The sequence below is a fragment of the Mustela nigripes genome, chromosome 13 (genome assembly GCF_022355385.1).
Source record: "Mustela nigripes isolate SB6536 chromosome 13, MUSNIG.SB6536, whole genome shotgun sequence".
Lineage (NCBI taxonomy): Eukaryota > Metazoa > Chordata > Mammalia > Carnivora > Mustelidae > Mustela > Mustela nigripes.
The window spans coordinates 128,129,531-128,147,151 of NC_081569.1; the positions used below are offsets into that span (position 1 = coordinate 128,129,531).

Sequence of the window (17,621 nt, forward strand, 5' to 3'; positions counted from 1 at the left end):
TATTCGTAGCAGACTTATCTAGGGTAGCTTTTCGTCAGTGAATGGATGGATAATTTGGTATTCTAAGGATGTTTGGTAGCCACCTGTATTTCTGACCAACTGATTAACTTATCTTTTGAATTTTATGACGTTTGTATTTTGTAAAATGTGAATTTGTTGGCTCTCTAATATACGTGAGAAAATAACTGCGACCTTTCCTTGTTTGTGAGTGTTTGTGGTCGAGAAGACCCTAAAACAGTTCTTGGCCCTTTGCAAGCTGATGTTTCAAATTTAGGCTTTCTCTTCAGAGCAGAACGATTCTTTGGATGTCTTTTCATAGATTGATCTACCATAATGTCAAAACCCAGTCCAAATATTTAGTTAGTTAGGAGTTTAAGAAATGTTTGTTTGAACCATTTGTATTTTAGGGAAGATGAATAAACTAAGATTAAAAATATGATTTTATGTTATTATGGATACACTACTGTTGTCTGATAGAAGTTTTAGGAAGATGGTGACATAAAATCAAACTTTTTTAAAATACCACCCACATTGAAGTTTTTTTTTTTTTAAGCTTTTATTTATTTATTTGACACAGAGAAGGAGAGAGAACAAGCACAAGCAGGGGGAGTGGCAGGCAGCGGCAGAGAGAAAAGCAAGCTTCCCGCTGAGCAAGGAGCCCAATTTCGGGGCTCGATCCCAGGACCCTGGGATCATGACCTGAACTGAAAGCAGCCGCTTAACTGACTGAGCCACCCACATGCCCCTAAAATCAAACTCTTTAGAGGAAAATTTAGGGCTCTTATGGCTGTATATCTGGTCGTATGTGTAAAATTATTTGCAGCGCGGTTCATTGGAAGGAATCTTGAAGATGAGAGACCTAGATTCTAGTCTCATATCACCGTGTGACTGCAGACCAGTCACCACCTTTGTGAGAGTCCTCGAATCTATGAAATGAAGAGCACGACTGTGAAGGGGCGGTGGAGTGACAATGTGTAAGGATGCTAACGTGCCAAGACAGTGCTAATCGTTGAACTTCATTTCGTATGTTATTACAAAATCTGCCGGGAACACCTACTGTGACAAACCACAAAGCAAGATTTGTTTATATTCCATACAGTTTGTTATGTGAAAATATTTTGTGTTAGAAATGAAGAACCGAATACATGACTGATTGATAAAATGGAGATAGATTGCTGTCTTTTTTCCACTCCTTTTTTCTTAGTATTACTTTGTGTTTTCTTCATGATTTTCCAGGCAAAGAGTGTATCCAGCAGTTAGCTGAAAACACGAGGTATTTCAGGAGACGGCTGAAAGAGATGGGCTTCATCATCTATGGGAATGAAGACTCTCCAGTTGTGCCTTTGATGCTCTATATGCCGGCCAAAATTGGGTATGTTTTGTTGCAGGCTATAGACTGGCCTCATTAGACTTAGGGCTCCTGTGATATTAGACTCAGGCTTGTGTATTTTGTTGGGAAATATCATCTGGGCCTCACTATGTTAACCGTCAAGATTTGCTAGAAATTCCAAATTAGTGGATTCCGGGTTAGTAGATTCTAATTTGTAAGACGTGTTAGCTTGTTAGTCTTTCATTAAACATATTGAGTTTAATGCTTTCTTCTAGGAGATTGGGATAGATCAGTGGACAGAACACAAATATAAAAATCCCTGCCCTTGGGGAGCTTATATTCTAATGGGGCAGGAGTCAGACAAATGTAGTAAATAAGTGACATAATTTATTAGACGACATTACATGTTATAGGGAAAAGTAGAGCAGGATATGGGGGATTGAGAGTGTCCCGCGGGCAGGCAGATGACGGTATGAAACGGGGAGGTGGGGGGAGCAAGAGAGCGGGGAGGGGAAAATGACATGTAAGCTTGAAGGAGCAGAGTTAGCCGCTGGGAGAAAGAAGGTCTCTGCAGAGGCCAGAACACAGGAACATGCTTACCCGATTGAGGAATAGCAAGAAGGTGGGTGGAGCCGAAGCGCAGTGCTCCAGGGCTGAGTGGGGCTGCGGGGTCAGGGCATGTGGTTGCGTGGCTATCCAAGGTGCAGCCTACACCAGTTTCTTCCGTGTGTGCAACTCATGTATAACAGAAAGCCTTGCCCTGGAATAGCTTCCAGTGTATTTGAGAGCTCCGGGTGTAACCAAACCAGAAGACATTTGAAAAGTAATAGGAAGTGAGCAAATAAAATTACTTGCAAATCAAATGTATGCAAAACTGCATCAGAAATGTAGAAGAAAGGAGTTATCTGCTTACTATAGGCTCAGTGAAAAAAAAAAACACGCATCTTTTCAGATTTGTGAGTTTTGACTGGATCTTACTATAAAATTGGATGAGGATCGTTTCTCAGGTTTAGTGGAATTCATTAAAGGAGCAAATATTTTTATTCATCTTTGAATCCCCAGGGCCCACCAGAGTCCCTGGCAGTTAGAGGGCACTCAGTAAATATTCATCGAAGTGGATCTCTAGGAGGGGAGACAAAAGTGGAGAGCCTAGAAGTAGGGGGATTCCAAAGATGATAAGAGGGCAGTTGGGAAAAGGTGGCCACTGAGGGAAAAGGAGTTCAGTTTTCAACAGGAAGGCATATGCGCATTTGGTCTTCAGAGGCAATGGAGAGTATGAACCAAAGCAGAGGTGTGTGTAGGGTTTTCTCTCCTTTAAATGGAGTTATCGTAAGTAAACAAAGAGTTGTCTGATCTGGAGGACTTACTCTAGAACTGTTTCTTTAGAGAGAACTGGGTCTAACTTGCTCTACAAGGGAAGCTACTATGTGCATTATAATTAAGATTTACAGAGGGTGAGGCAAACGGAAGAAAGAACTAGACCATTTGGGAGGGTCCAGTGTGGTCGGGGTCAGAGGAAGTACTAGAGAGGGGAATGGCTGGCATTTGTGTAATTAGTTACTCAGGTAATTATAATGGGGGGGAGTCTTATTCTCAAACAAATGCTTTAAAATGCTAAGGGAAGGGGTACCTGGCTGGCTCAGTTGGAGGAACATTGATCTCTCCATCTCAGGGTTAAGTTCAAGCCCACATTGAATAGAGATTACTTACATAAACTTAAAAAACAGACAAACAAACAAAAAAAAACAGCCTAAGGGAATGGTCAAGAAACAACATAATTAGCAAATAAAATGTACATGAAGTTAGAATTGTGTCGTTTAGACAAGATATGTATATGGAGTAAGGTCCCATGTCACCAGTTTGGTCTGGGGTGGGGAGTGAAACAAGATTTGTGGAGTCTGGGCAGTCAGCTGAAGCCTGGGGATGAGGTTGCCTCACAAAACCAAAGGAAACCCTAAATTCCAAAGACAGCTTAACATTCAAGTCAGTCAAAAAAATACCTGGTCTTTGGGACACCTGGTTGGCTCAGTCAGAGGAGCATCTGACTCTTGATCTCGGGGTGGTGAGTTCAAGTCCTGTGTTGGATATAGAAATCACTGAAATAAATAAACTTAGGGGGCTAATGCTAGTTGGCCATTCTGCCAGCAGAAAGAAATCAGTGTTACAGCAGATCCTCCTCTCCACCCTTAATCTTTTTTTTTTTTTTTTTTAAGATGTTATTTATTTATTTGTCGGAGAGCACTACCAGGGGGAGCAGCAGGCAGAGGTAGAAGCAGGCTCCCTGCTCAGCTGGAAGCCTGCTTCTCCCTCTCCCTCTGCCTGCACCTCCCTCTGCTTGTTCACTCTCTCTCTGTCAAATAAATAAATAAAATATTTAAAATTTTTAAAAAAAGAATTACTTAAACTGCCAAACTTAACATTTCAAGGACAAGATTTTAAACTCATGTTCATTTTGAAGCCTCTGAATCACTCTTATGTGTTAGAACACTTTAAGGCTGTAACAGCAAATTAGTTTAGGCAAGCCCTGTCAAAAATAGGTCTCTGAGAACTATATTCTTCACCTTCGTGAAGGAGACCATTTGGGATAAGACCACTTTAGGATTGAATTGAAGAAGTCTGACAATTTTTTTTTTTTTTTAAGATTTATTTATCCATTTGAGAAAGAAGGTGTGTGTGTGTGTGTGTGTGTGTGTGTGTGAGTCTGAGTGCACGAGCCAGCAGTGGAGAGGAGCAGAGGGAGAGGGGGACAGGCTCCCTGCTGAGCACAAAGCCTGATGCAGTGCTCCAGTGTGGGGCTCAATCCCAGGACCCCGAAGTCATGACCTGAGCCAAAATCAAGACTCAGCTGCCTAACCGACTAAGTTACCCAGGTGCCCCTAAGTCTGGCAATTTTTTTTTTTAATTAAAAGATTTTATTTATTTATTTGACAGACAGAGATCACAAGTAGGCAGAGAGGCAGGTAGAGAGAGAGGAGGGGAAGCAGGCTCCCTGCCGAACAGAGAGCCCGACGCGGGGCTCGATCCCAGGACCCTGGGATCATGACCTTGGCTGAAGGCAGAGGCTTAACCCACTGAGCCACCCAAGTGCCCCGCAATTTTTTTTTTTTTTTTAAGATTTTATTTGTTTATTTGATTGAGAGAGATCACAAGTAGGCAGAGAGGGGGTGGTAAGCAGGCTCCCCATTAAGCACAGAGCTCAATGCGGGGCTCGATCCCAGGACCTTGAGATCATGACCTGAGCCGAAGGCAGAGGCTTAACCCTCTGAGCCACCCAGGCACCCCGAGGCAATTTTAACTTAAAAGAAGTTAGTAGAGGGGTACCTGGGTGGCTCAGTGGTTTAAAGCCTCTGCCTTTGGCTTGGATCATGGTCCCGGGGTTCTGGGATCGAGCCCCGCGTCGGGCTCTCTGCTCCGCAGTGAGCCTGCTTCCTCCTCTCTGCCTGCCTCTCTGCCTACTTGTGATCTCTGTCTGTCAAATAAATAAATAAAGTCTTTAAAAAGAAGAAGAAGTTAGAAGAGATTCCTAATAGAAGTCTCCAGGGTCTGTATCATCTAAGAGTTTAAATCATTCAGGACCACAAGACCTTTGTGTTGTGTTTATTACTCTTCCTGGTTTCTTTACCCTGTTTTCCCCTCGCAGCGCCTTTGGACGGGAGATGCTGAAGCGGAATATCGGCGTAGTTGTGGTGGGATTTCCTGCTACTCCAATTATTGAGTCCAGAGCCAGGTTTTGCCTGTCCGCAGCTCATACCAAAGAAATACTTGACACTGTAAGTAGACACTCTCACCTTGATGTAAATACATCTATGCTACAGAGGCCTGGATATCAGATGAAATTGATCATCTGTTGATCCTGAAGTTCTTTGAGCACCTGAGGTATTAATCGATAAAATAGAGGAGGGAGTATGCGATGCTGCTTAAAATATTGCTAATTACCACCACCACCCCACACACACAAAAAAGCAAAACCATTAGCATTGCCTACTAGACCCTGTGTGATCAGGGCTGTGGGGAATTGATGGCTTTGTCTCGTTCCACGCTGTCCTTTATGATGGCCTCTACAACCGTCTCACTCTCTTTGTACTCGAGCTGTTTCTACTATATGCCTTCTTACATGTTGTTCTGTCTCTCTAGAATTTTCTCTCTTGAGTCCTCTCTCTCCTTGGCTGGCGGACTCCTACAGATTCTTCCCATCTCCACTTAAAGGAAACTGGCTCAAGCGTGTTCCCCAGTCCTCTTGCTTGCCATTTCCTTGGACTCTTAAGATTCTCCCTTAGTAAATCCTTCCCATCTGGAATTATTTGATGGCAGTCTTCTCCACTGGATAAATCTTGAGGGCAGAGACTACCATCTCTTTTGCTTGTTCTATATCTCCAGGATATACCACAGCCAGGCATGTAGGAAGGGCTCATAATTATTGAATTTAATTATGGTCTCTTAATTCTTATATTGTGATAGTCTCTTAACGTGCTATTATTTCACATTTAAGACTTTAAATAAGTATTGCTTTCTGGGAGTTTATAGAATTCTAGAGTGCGATATCTGCATAAAATTATTTTGACCTAAACAACATGAGGGGTATGGTATAGGGGAGCTAGCACGCTGCCCCATCCCAAAGTAAAATCTACATGTAACTTTTGCCTCCCCCAGAACTTAGGTATAGTCAGCTGGAAGCCTTACTGTTATCACAGATAGGCACTGAACACATATTTTGTAAGTTACATGTATTATATACTGTAGTCATACAATAAAGTAAGATAGAGAAAAGAAAATGTTATTAAGAAGATTGTAAGGAGGGGCGCCTGGGTGGCTCAGTGGGTTAAGCCGCTGCCTTCGGCTCAGGTCATGATCTCAGGGTCCTGGGATCGAGTCCCGCATCGGGCTCTCTGCTCAGCAGGGAGCCTGCTTCCCTCTCTCTCTCTCTGCCTGCCTCTCTACCTGCTGTGATCTCTCTCTGTCAAATAAATAAATAAAATCTTTAAAAAAAAAAAAAAAGATTGTAAGGAAAAGACATTTATAGTACTGTATTTATTGAAAAAATCCACATATAAGTGGACCCACACACAGTTGTTCACGGGTCAGCTGCGGTTGCTAGAAGTACCCACTGATTCATTGGAGAGTTACTAATCTTGAAGAGTAAGAATACATGTTAAGGGTTCGTTGTAGCAGTTTAATTGGCATTTTTATTTCTGGGCCTCTGAAGACTGACTTTTCGTCCTTATTTCTGTCAAACAAAACTTTCGCAAGTACGAGTATGTTCTTCATCACATCCTGACCCTTGGAAAATTGGATTCCGTTTATTATTGCTGCTGTATCTTCTTTTTCTTTTATTTGGATTGTGCCTTTCAGTGTTTCTTCCATTCTCTTCTATTTAGATGTTCAAAAGTTTGTCTTTCCTTCAAAAAAGAAAAGAAAAGAAAGGTTTATATGGGACCGTTATGGGGCCCCGGGTAGCCAAAACAGTATGGAGAGAGAGACTCTAAGTTGGAGGGCTCAGACCTCCCGGGTATGAAACTTACTGCCAGGCGGCTGTAGTCAAGGCAGTGGGGTTCTAGCGTGAAGACAGACGTGAGGCCAGTGCTGGAAGAGGACTGAGAGGCCATGAATACACTTGGACATCTGTGGCCACTTGATTTGCCACAGGAGAGCCTGGACTCATTAGTAGGGAAAGAATAGTGTCTTCAATGAACCGTACCAGACAGCTGGATAACCACATACAAAAGCATGAAGTGGGAGCCCTACAACATGGGTGAACCTTGAACACATCATGCTAAGTAAAAGAAGCCAAGCACAAAAGACCACATTATGAAATGTCCAGAATAGGCAAATCTATAGGGTCAGAAAATAGACTGGTGGTTGTCAGGGCTTGGGGAAGACAGGGAGAAGGATGTGAGTATGGGGTTCCTTTTTTTAAGGTGATAATACTTTAAGATTAGATACTGATGAAAATTGTACACCTCTGTGAATATACTAAGAAGGTGACTTTAATGGCATGTGAATTGTGTCACAATGAATTTATTTTTAAAAATGAGAAAGGCAGGGTTATCGATCAGCTCCAGGGCGCAGCTATCCTAGAATATTCTCTCATTCAGGGACCAGACTCCACTCTATGATTTACACGATTTTTCCCCTAAGAACCCATCTCACCCTGGGATCCGGTGGTCAAGTGTAGATGTTTTGCTAATAGATGGCGATACTTGGAATGGTCCCTTATTCCTGCTCAAACCGGGTGACCCACATAATGGCATAAAAGTTACAGTTTTATGTAAATAAAACCTATTTATCTGAAATATTTGTTATGGGATCAGAGGAAATCGTGGACTCTAGATCCCTTTAGGCTACTGTGAGTTTTTCTATTCATTTTCTTTTTTACATCAATGAAAAAAATATTCTAAAGTCAGAGTTCATAAATGGCTTTCACTTTGTGATCTTAGTAAGTCCTGTGTTGTTTTAAATTAATAAATCCTATATCTGAGGTCAGGGGATAAATGGTTAATGGGTTCCTCCCAGCTGAAATTCAATCCTAAATTGTTTCCATATGGAGCTTTCAGTTAAACCTTTTCTCAAAAATACCACTGTTCTTTTTTTTTTTTTAAGATTTTATTTATTTATTTGACAGAGATCACAAGTAGGCTGAGAGGCAGGCAGAGAGAGAGAGAGGAGGAAGCAGGCTCCCTGCTGAGCAGAGAGCCTGATGTGGGGCTCGACCCCAGGACCTCGGGATCATGACCTGAGCTGAAGGCAGAGGCTTTAACCCACTGAGCCAACCCGGCGCCGCCCCGCCTTTTTTTTTTTTTTTTTTTTTAATTTATTAGAGAGAGAGAGAGCGAGCACAAGCAGGGGAAGCAGGAGAGGGAGAAGCAAGCTCCCTGCTGAGCAGGTAGACCAGTGTGAGGCTCGATCCCAGGATCCTTGAATCATGACCTGAGCTAAAGGCAGACACTTAACCAACTGAGCCACCCAGCTGCCCCAAGATACCACTGTACTGAAAGCATACTGAGGGCCAGCTCTTTTTTTTTTTTTTTTAAGATTTTATTTATTTATGATAGAGAGAGAAGGAACACAGCACAGGGGAGCTGGAGAGGGAGAGCAGGCTCCCCGCTGAGCAGGGAGCTCGATGCAGAGCTTGATCCCAGGACGCTGGGATCATGACCTGAGCCAAAGGCATCCACTTAATGACTGAACCACCCAGACACCCCTTAGGTCCAGCTTTTAATTTGCTTTCTATATTTTCCACATTTTGAATGAAGAATGTTTTCTTATGCTAGAATAAATAAGGAATGCTATTTATTGTGGGGGGGGGTTCTCTCTACAAATGCTGATTTTTTTTTTTTTTAAGATTTTATTCATTTGAGAGAGAGAACGAGTGATGGTGGGGAGAGAGAGAGAAGCAGACTCCCTGCCAAGCAGGAAGCCCAATATGGGGCTCGATCCCAGGACCCCAGAGATCAAGACCTGAGCCGAAGGCAGACACTTAACCAACTGAGCAACCCGGGCGCCCCTACCTACAAACATTGATTTTTTTTTTCTTTTTTTAAAGATTTTATTGAATTATTTGACAGCGAGAGACAGCGAGAGAGGGAACATAAGCAGGGGGAGTGGGAGAGGGAGGAGCAGGCTTCCCGCTGAGTAGGGAACCCAATGTGGGGCTCAATCCCAGGACCCCAGGATCATGATCTGAGCTGAAGGCAGATGCTTAACTACTGAGCCACCCAGGCACCCCCCCCCAAACATTGATTTTTAAGTTAAATTTAGGGGCACCTTTGTGGCTCTGTCAGTTTAGTATCTGTCTCTTGATTTCAGCTCAAGTCACGAGATCAAGCCCCACATTGGGCTCCACGCTCAGCAGAGAGTCTGCTTGAGGATTCTTTCTCCCTCTGTCCATCCCCCGACTCATTCCTTTTCTCTCTCTCTCTCAAATAAATCTTTTTCAAAAGGATCAAAGTTAAATTTAAAAACACAGAAATACGTCTTTTACTAATACTCAACTGACTGACTCCTGTTATAAAGTAGAAGGTATGCATTTTCATATGAAATTATGACCATAAGAGTGGACAGAAGATGTCTGTGATGTGATGGGAAATTGGAGAGAGCCCTGTCCCCAAAGCTAAGGCCCTTCACCCTGGATTTATCACATTATCCCCTGGGTAACGTCCCCAGGCTCAGAGGGAGTGAATGACAGGGCTGGAGAGACGCTGTGGAAACTGCATTGTGTGGCCTGCGTGAGGTGCTTTTATCGAAAAGCCTTAGAAGCTAGGATTATACTATTTTTACAGTCTTCTTCGGATTTCTCCGAGAAGTATCTGGGGCTTCGAGTGTCCATGTCCTTCTGTTGGATTTTTCTTGAGAAATCGTGAATACGTATCCCCTTCTTGTATTGGGATCCTCCGTTCTGACCCTCTGAGCCGCGGTTTGGAAAGGTTACCTCTGTGAGCTGATGGGTGTCACAATCAGGAAGGGACTTCTCATTTCATAACTTTTTGTAGTGCTTGAATTTTTTTTTGAAAAACAAACAGCTTTTGTAAGAAAGAACATTATATTGAGATAAGTAGTTTTTGATGGGAAGATATGACGATCTCGCAAGGGTAGGATTTTCGAGTTCAGAATCCTGCCTGAGTTGAAGTCCTGGCTCCGCCCATTCTTGCTCCCGCACCCCCACCCTGTCCATGACCTACCCAGTCTCCTCATGGCTTCCCCGCTTTCTTACAAAGTCTGATCTGTGGTGCACCATGGGGGCTCTCTTATGCCTAGGGCGCATCTCCATGCAGACTTCCCATCGGTTTTTTTGTTGTGAGATAGAAGCTGTGAGGACTGATGTATGAGAGGACAAAGGACCATGGTAGCCAGCCTGGCAAGTACAAGGCGCATGTATGTTCCTTTTCTCCTCCGACTTCAAGGAACGCTGACCTTTACCCTGCATAACTGCTCTTCACAACCCGTTAGTCATGACCGGCCTGACGTCCTTGCTCAAAAAGCAGCTCTTTCCACAGCTGTCCTGTAGTCTGATCAGAGTTCATGCACTAGATACACACGGTCCCACGAGAGGATAATATTGCCACAAATGTTTTTAGAAACGTTAATGCACCAGGCGTGCCTGCGTCCTGCTAGCCCCGACTCACCTCCACTCCTCTATGTTTTAGGCGCTCAAGGAGATAGATGAAGTTGGGGACCTGTTGCAGCTCAAGTATTCCCGTCATCGGTTGGTGCCTCTACTGGACAGGCCCTTTGATGAGACAACCTATGAAGAAACAGAAGACTGAGCCTTTTTGGTGCTCTCTTGGAGGAACTCTCCCTCACCCAGGACAGTGTGTGGCCTTCTGAGCCAGTTCCAGGAACCAGACTTCTGTGGCCATCTCACGCAAAAGACATTTCTAAATGGCATTTTGTAAATAGTAAAAAACTGCTTCACATTCTTCCTTTGCTACATTTCACCTTTAAAAAATAGAGGTGACCCACTCTACTTTTTTGTCCATTAAAAATGTTTTATTTTATAACTCTCCTTCTTATGAAATCACGCTGACCCTAGCTTGGCCCTGGCTAACCACCCAGACCGTTAGCCTCTCCTTGCCACCTGCAGACTCGGCCCACCCACAGCTCCCGCTAGCCCCACCATCGCAGCCTCCAGACTCACCCAGCCCTCCTCCCCAGGGAGCAAGTGCCTTCCACTTACTTCCAGTCCAGGTCTCAGAGGCTGCCAACCTTGAAATCCTTACGAAACCAGTCAAGTATTCAACCAAAGTGTTCTCCCTTTTGTCCGAAGTTGAGCTGTTTAAGGAAAACCGTGAACACTAACATTGCTAAAAACCGCCCCTTGTGAACTCCCCCTGGCCAGGAGCCTCCCAAGGTGTCGTCTTGTTCTGGTCACCGGGTGATTTCTTCTTTCACCATCAGATATTGATAATGGTCACTGTCTGAGACGTGTGTCCGGTTTCTGGGTTCTTCTAAGCTCTAAACTAACCTGCTATCTAAAATGCTGGAATTGTTCAGAAAGCACCCACATCCAGGGTCCACCCTGGCCTGACAGACCCTTGTGGTGAGGCCGCCTTCCGCCTCCCTGTGTCTTCTGTGCACACAGCTGCTCAGCCAGCAGGGGGCGAGGGCCGAAGGGACAGAGCTGGGGGACAGAGCTGGCAAACGTCTGTGCTTGCTTCCTACTCTGCTTTCTACTCTTCAGAACTGTGCCTCTGCCTGGGTCTGGGTCCAGGATTTAAACTTATAAAGGAAAATGTTGGTAAATCCCCTGCTCAGAAATCATTTGTCATGTTCCTGTTTAAGGATTAAAGTTATTAACTTGCCCGTTTTAGAAGCTGACCTATTTAAACGTTACTCTTCTGAGTGCTAGTTCTCCTTTACTCTTGATGTCCTAAGACAATTCTAATCTGGCATCTGGGGTTTAGGGTCTCTCTCTTTTTTTTCTCCCCCCGCCCCCACCCCGAGAAATTCTGAACATTATCTCTTTGCTAAACTGGGATCCTCTATTTTGACTCTTTCCATACTAGGTGAGGGGACTAGTTTCAGAGAGCTTTATAAAACTGCTTGACCAAAGAACAAATCTGAAAACCACCATGTTAAAGCTCTTCCTTTTTTCTGTTGACCAAAGCCTAAGTGAAGAGAACTTTTGACATTATTACGCCCACGACCAGACCAGCTTGTCTTCTAGTCGCCATCGGAGTAGAACGGGGAAGACTTGGAAACAGCATGGAAGAGCCCTGTGTAAAAATAGCTTTGCACGTCTCTCTTTTTGGAATCCCTCCTTGGGTTGGTAGAGATTCTCCTGTGCTCCTTGTCTTCAGCTGCAGCGCTTGTTCCGACACATGTGGTGGAGATGGGGAGCCACGGGACCGTCGGTGAGGGTTTGCTTTTCTGTCTTAAGTTCTCTTCAGTCACTCTCAGCATCTGAGAGCCTTCGGCCTTTAAAATATTCCAAGGTTCTGCTTTACCTTTTTAAAGGCTAGAAAAGGGTGAATCAAAGAACCAAATAGAAATGCAGGGACTGTATTTAGCATGGACAAACTGAAGTAAAAAAAAAAAGACATTGGGGTAACTAAGTCACTAGCCCTGTAGAATAAGATACATCGCTAACCTCCGCATCTCATTCCTCACCGTAGAACCCTACTAGAACACCAGATAGCTTTTGCACTGCAGTCACTTACCAAATGGTGTAGGGTTTGCAAAAGTCCCAAAGTTCAAGCAATGAACTTCACCTTGCTACTCTTTTTACTTCGGCTTGCATGGAGTCACTGCAATTTCAAATGTCCATATGGGCATTGAAATACATCATAAATATATATGTGTATGTATGTATATATACATATATATGACATATATTTGCTGGTGCAAAGTTATGTCAGAATAAATGTAGTTAAGTTACAAGTTTATTTTGAAGAGACAAAACTGTGATCCACACGGGATCTCTGCTTTCTGGAGGACAAAATGCTCTACATGCTGGTTGTCTGTCAGAAACTGTGATATAGGGTCCAGTCATATCATAGGCATCATGCAGGTGTATATAAATACAGTCACTGGGAATGAGTGGACCTAAGTATTGTGTCGTGCGTGGTTGAAGGTCGCCTGGGTCATGAGTTGGATGGGACGCACACAGGTGTCAGCTCAAGTCACCACCAAAGCGGGTAGTCGGAGTCAGTCAGTAGAGATGTGACTAATCCTTACCACTTTTCCTCATCCCTCTTTCTATTTAGCATTGCCTTTATCCATTTCCAGCTTATAAGAGCTTTTTCAGCAGATCACATCAGAAACCAGAAACTTCTAACTAGGAGACATCAGAATCACAAAGAATGGATCAAGAGGCAGTGGCAGACTCTCCTCCCACATTTATTTGAAAAGTTTTACCCTAAAATATGGCATTCAGTCTACAGTAAGTAAATAGTGAAAGAGTGTGTTCGGGGGCTGGGTCCTTGGAGCACTTTTAACTTTTTGCTTTGCTCTGGAAAATTTCTTCCCTTTAAAAATCATCCTAACCCCCAGAACCCCAAAGTCCTGCTTGCTTGTTTGAAGAACTTGGCATCTGTCCTATAGTTACTATCTTAAACTTTGACAACAGGGTGAGGGCTTCCGATGGTGAAAACACGCTTCTTCCTGAAGGAGTCACGGAAGGTGAAGAGAAACGCCCCTGGAAAGGGCTGAGGGTTATAAGCAATGAGTCATGGAACCACTACATCAAAAGCAAAACAACGGCTGAGGGCTATGTGTTTGCTAACGCTCTTTCAGAAGCCCAGGGATGAAATACTGTGCCAGTGACTTGTCACTGCATTTGGCCTTTCTTTGTACCTTCCCATTCTTGAGTTTTAGAATGTCAACTCTGGAGAACACCTAGATGGCGGTGCTGTGTTTGGAGGATCACTGGGTCAGATACCTTGTCCTGGGACACCCAGCCCTACATTTCCAGAGGAGTCTAGGAACTTCTTTCTTCCCTACTTGAGGGAGCCTGTATCTAAGTTTGTTAGGACTAGTCCCGTCTAGCTGAGTTTTTTAGTGTTTAATATGCTTTGCTTCATTTCAACTAGTGAAAACCAGGAGGAAGAATGGCTCACGTGGAGAGATTTCCTGGCTTCGTAGGGAAGGGGGGAAAAGCGATGCTATCTACCACTACCGGCTTCTTTCTCCCCCCAACCCTGCTCCCCATCCAAACTAGTTGTCCTGGATTGGCAAGCAGCACAGGACCGCTAGTCCGGCCATAGGCTGTGGAGAAAAAGAATGTGGATAGTTCTTATTTTGTAAGAAGTTGTAGATACAACTGACTGGCTCTGGGTTCTCTCATATGAAGAACGGCTGTGACTAATCCCCAGAGTGTCTTTCCTTTCCTGGTGTTCGAGGTAAGCCAAGATGGGCTTTCATCTCTGCTGGCTGTAAGCTGTGTGGTCAGCAAAGGAGGAAGAGCGTAGGGGCTTTTCCTTCAGGTCTGTCTTCACGAAGATCGGCACTACTGAGCCTTTCGCCCAGGTGAACTCGGCATCGCCCAAGCGGGTCGTGAAGGGGGAGTTAGGAAAATCAAATGATTCTTCGTGGCTGTTGAGCAGTTCCTGGCTTAAATGCAGCCCCAGAACCTAAAGGTCTGCAGCTGCCTGCTTACCACGGAAGCTCAGTGCTCAGCCAGCAGGCATCTCATCCATTAACCAGCTAATGAAAATACCTCCCACGTGGAGAGAAATGGATCTTATTCTCTGCTCAGCTTTATCCACGGGAAATGTAGTGTTTAGGCCCCTACCCAATTACCATGTGCCCAGATAGCCGAATTAGGAAAAGGTTGCCCTTTTTGTCATTTCCAGTGACTTCTGTTCTCCAAGCACCTTGTGCTTTAGGTGGAGTCTTCTGGGGGCGGCGGGGAGTGGGAAGGCAAAGGAGTTAGCTTTCGGACCTACCGAAGCTGTTGATTCTAGTCTTCTCCAGCCGGAGGCATTCTTAGTCGGCCCCTGGGGAGTGGCCTGATGGGGCAGCCTGATGGGGCAGCCATGGTCAAGGTCTTGTTTACTAGAGCACCGGATAGATGGCCCTGAACTGTGACTCTGGTATGATGAGTTCTGATAAACTGACCCTGAAGAACGCAGTGGTTCTGCCACTGCAGTTAGGCGTTTTTGATGAAGCAATACCCAAAGCTCCGTCCCTTTGGAGAAGTTGGGAAGCTGAATGCAAGGTGAGGACAGGAGCAGTCCCCTGATGTGCCCAGTGTCCTTCCTTGTTGCCATCTCCGTGGATGAGTGGATCCCTCTCGGCCCCAGGAGCCCTGAGTCGGTTCAGAATCTGCTTCTCCCCACAGTTCTCAGTTTTCTTGTGCGAAGCTCGGCTGGGCACAGGCCTTCTATGGGGGTGTGGCACCTACTCCTGACTGAGGTGGAATGGTAACTTGTCTTCACCCTTAGCATTAGGTCCCGTTACCTCAGGGGCGCTAAACCGATGGTTGGAATGATAAAAAGCATCCTTGGTGGTTCTTTACGGGGTCCTGGTGAGACCACTGTCAGTTCAGCCAGCGTGCCCACACGGTCTTGATGATCCCTCTCTGTGTAAAGGTCGCGAACATTAAGAGAAGGGGGAAAGAGAATAAGAATAGAGAATTCGCTTATGGGGAGCTGAGATCTTCTTTTGTTGGCCTTTATTTTTCCATTGACCAATTTGCCTGTAAACTGGACTTTGGAAGAGGTGCTGTGAAATCCCTCTCCTTTGCTGTGATGCTTGTATAATCTGAGAAAGCGAGAGGGGCAAATGTAAATAAAAAATTTTAAATTCTAGTACTGTATTAAAATGTCACTCTTCTCTCTTACCCCGTCTCCCTTTTTTGCCGGATGATTTTTTTTTTTTTTTACACCTTGTTGGATGACTGTGAAGCTCTAAATGATGGATTGGGTTAGGCGTATCTGTTGGAGAGCACATGTTAAGAACCGAAGGGGAGCTACTTGAGATGACTTAAGAATCATCCCATGCAAATATATTGTTTTGCCCAAATAAACTATTCAGAAAGCGATCTCTGCCTCCATTCATTCAACCAAGGAAAACTGAGTGCTGTTTCCATGCCAGGCTCTGCACTGAGCATGACCAATACCAGCCAACAAACAAATAGTAAACAAATAATCATATGGACACACATCATTGTACAAACTGGTAAGTGCTGTGAAGGAAAAGTAAAAGCATGTTAAAAACCTGTAACCAGTATGTGGGTTAGAGGTGACAGAAAAAACTCTTCTAAGGCATGGAGGGTTCAGAAACATGTGGCCGATGCTCCAGGAGCAACAGGGAGGCTGGCGAGGAGGAGCAGAGGCCTCCTGCACTGGGCTGTGAGGGGTGAGCGGTGATCGTACACGCTGAGGGAAACCAGGGAAGGGTTGCAAGCATTGGAAAAGATCTCTAGAGGCGCCTGGGTGGCTCAGTGGGTTAAGCCGCTGCCTTTGGCTCAGGTCATGATCTCAGGGTCCTGGGATCGAGTCCCGCATCGGGCTCTCTGCTCAGCTGGGAGCCTGCTTCCTTCTCTCTCTCTCTGCCTGCCTCTCTGCCTACTTGTGATCTCTGTCTGTCAAATAAATAAATAAAATCTTTAAAAAAAAGAAAGAAAGAAAAAGATCTCTAGTGTCCTCTTTTGGTAGACCTTGGCAAATTGATACAATGTATATGGACATGCAAAGGATCTAGACCAGCCCAAAAAATTTTGAAAAAGAAGTTGTACTACCTGATTTCAGAGCTTTGTACAGAGCTATAGTAACCAAAACTGCATATGGCGTTAGAATGGTCTGAGAGAACAAGTAAGACATCATAGAAAGTCCAGAGACAGTGCTCACTTCAGCAGCATGTATACTAAAATTGGAATGATGTGGGGAAGAGAGGCGTGACCCCGCGCAAGGATGTCATGCAAATCCACGAAGCAGTCCATATTTCTGAGAAACGTATACAGTCGCCCTGAAACTAACATAACACTGTATGTTAACATACTAGAATGAAAGTGAAAAGTCCAGATATAGACCCACACATATACGGGTAGTTGATTTTCAACAAAAGTGCCAAGTTAATTCAACCGAGAAAGTACAGCCAGCTAATGGTGCTGAAACAACACAGGTGTCTGGAGGAAATGACCTTCAACCCTTACCTCACATTATATACAAAAGTTTACTCAAAATCATAGATCCGCACATTAAAACTATAAAACTTCCAAGAGAAAATAGAAAATCTGGTTCCTTGGATTAAGCAACAATTTCTTGGAACATAAAAAGCATGGCTCAAAAATACTAATATACTGTACTTCATCAAAATTAAAACTTTAAGACTCAGTAAAAGGAAAACGCAAACTCCAGACGAGGCTAAAACATCCACAATAGATATCTAACAAAGGCTTTCCATCCAGAGTTTAGAAAGAACCCTTAAAACTCAATAAGGTAGGGGGGTGCCGGGGTGGTTCAGTCACTGGGCCTCTGCCTTTGGCTCAGGTCATGATCCCAGGGTCCTGGGATCCAGCCCTGAATCGGGCTCCCTGCTCAATGGGAAGCCTGCTTCTCCCTCTCCCACTCCCCCTGCTTATATCCCCTCTCTCCCTGTGTCTCTCTTTGTCAAATAAATAAACAAAATATTAAAAAACAAAACACCTCAATAATGTAGGACTAAAACTACAAAATAAAAAATAAGGCCGCACTGGAGCGCCTGGGTGGCTCAATGGGTTAAAGCCTCTGCCTTCAGCTCAGGTCATGATCCCACGGGCCTGGGATTGAGCCCTGCATCAGGCTCTCTGCTCAGTGGGGAGCCTGCTTCTCCTCTCTCTCTGCCTGCCTCTCTGCCTACTTGTGATCTCTCTCTG

The 17,621-nt window shown here is 44.5% G+C and overlaps 1 protein-coding gene and 1 non-coding gene across 2 annotated transcripts in view; both read left to right on the forward strand.

Moving 5' to 3' along the window:
• Window positions 1–15,573, forward strand: part of SPTLC2 (serine palmitoyltransferase long chain base subunit 2) — a 110,010-nt gene extending 94,437 nt beyond the window's left edge. The window contains exons 10-12 of the mRNA XM_059373640.1: window positions 1,237–1,372; window positions 4,971–5,100; window positions 10,471–15,573. Of these exons, the coding sequence (XP_059229623.1) occupies window positions 1,237–1,372; window positions 4,971–5,100; window positions 10,471–10,590 (386 nt within the window). The 3' untranslated portion in view covers window positions 10,591–15,573. The remainder of the gene's footprint in view (window positions 1–1,236; window positions 1,373–4,970; window positions 5,101–10,470) is intronic.
• Window positions 15,574–16,606: 1,033 nt separating this feature from the next.
• Window positions 16,607–16,712, forward strand: LOC132000447 (U6 spliceosomal RNA). The gene has a single exon (XR_009399316.1). It is a non-coding gene; the product is annotated as a U6 spliceosomal RNA (small nuclear RNA).
• Window positions 16,713–17,621: the final 909 nt, after the last annotated feature.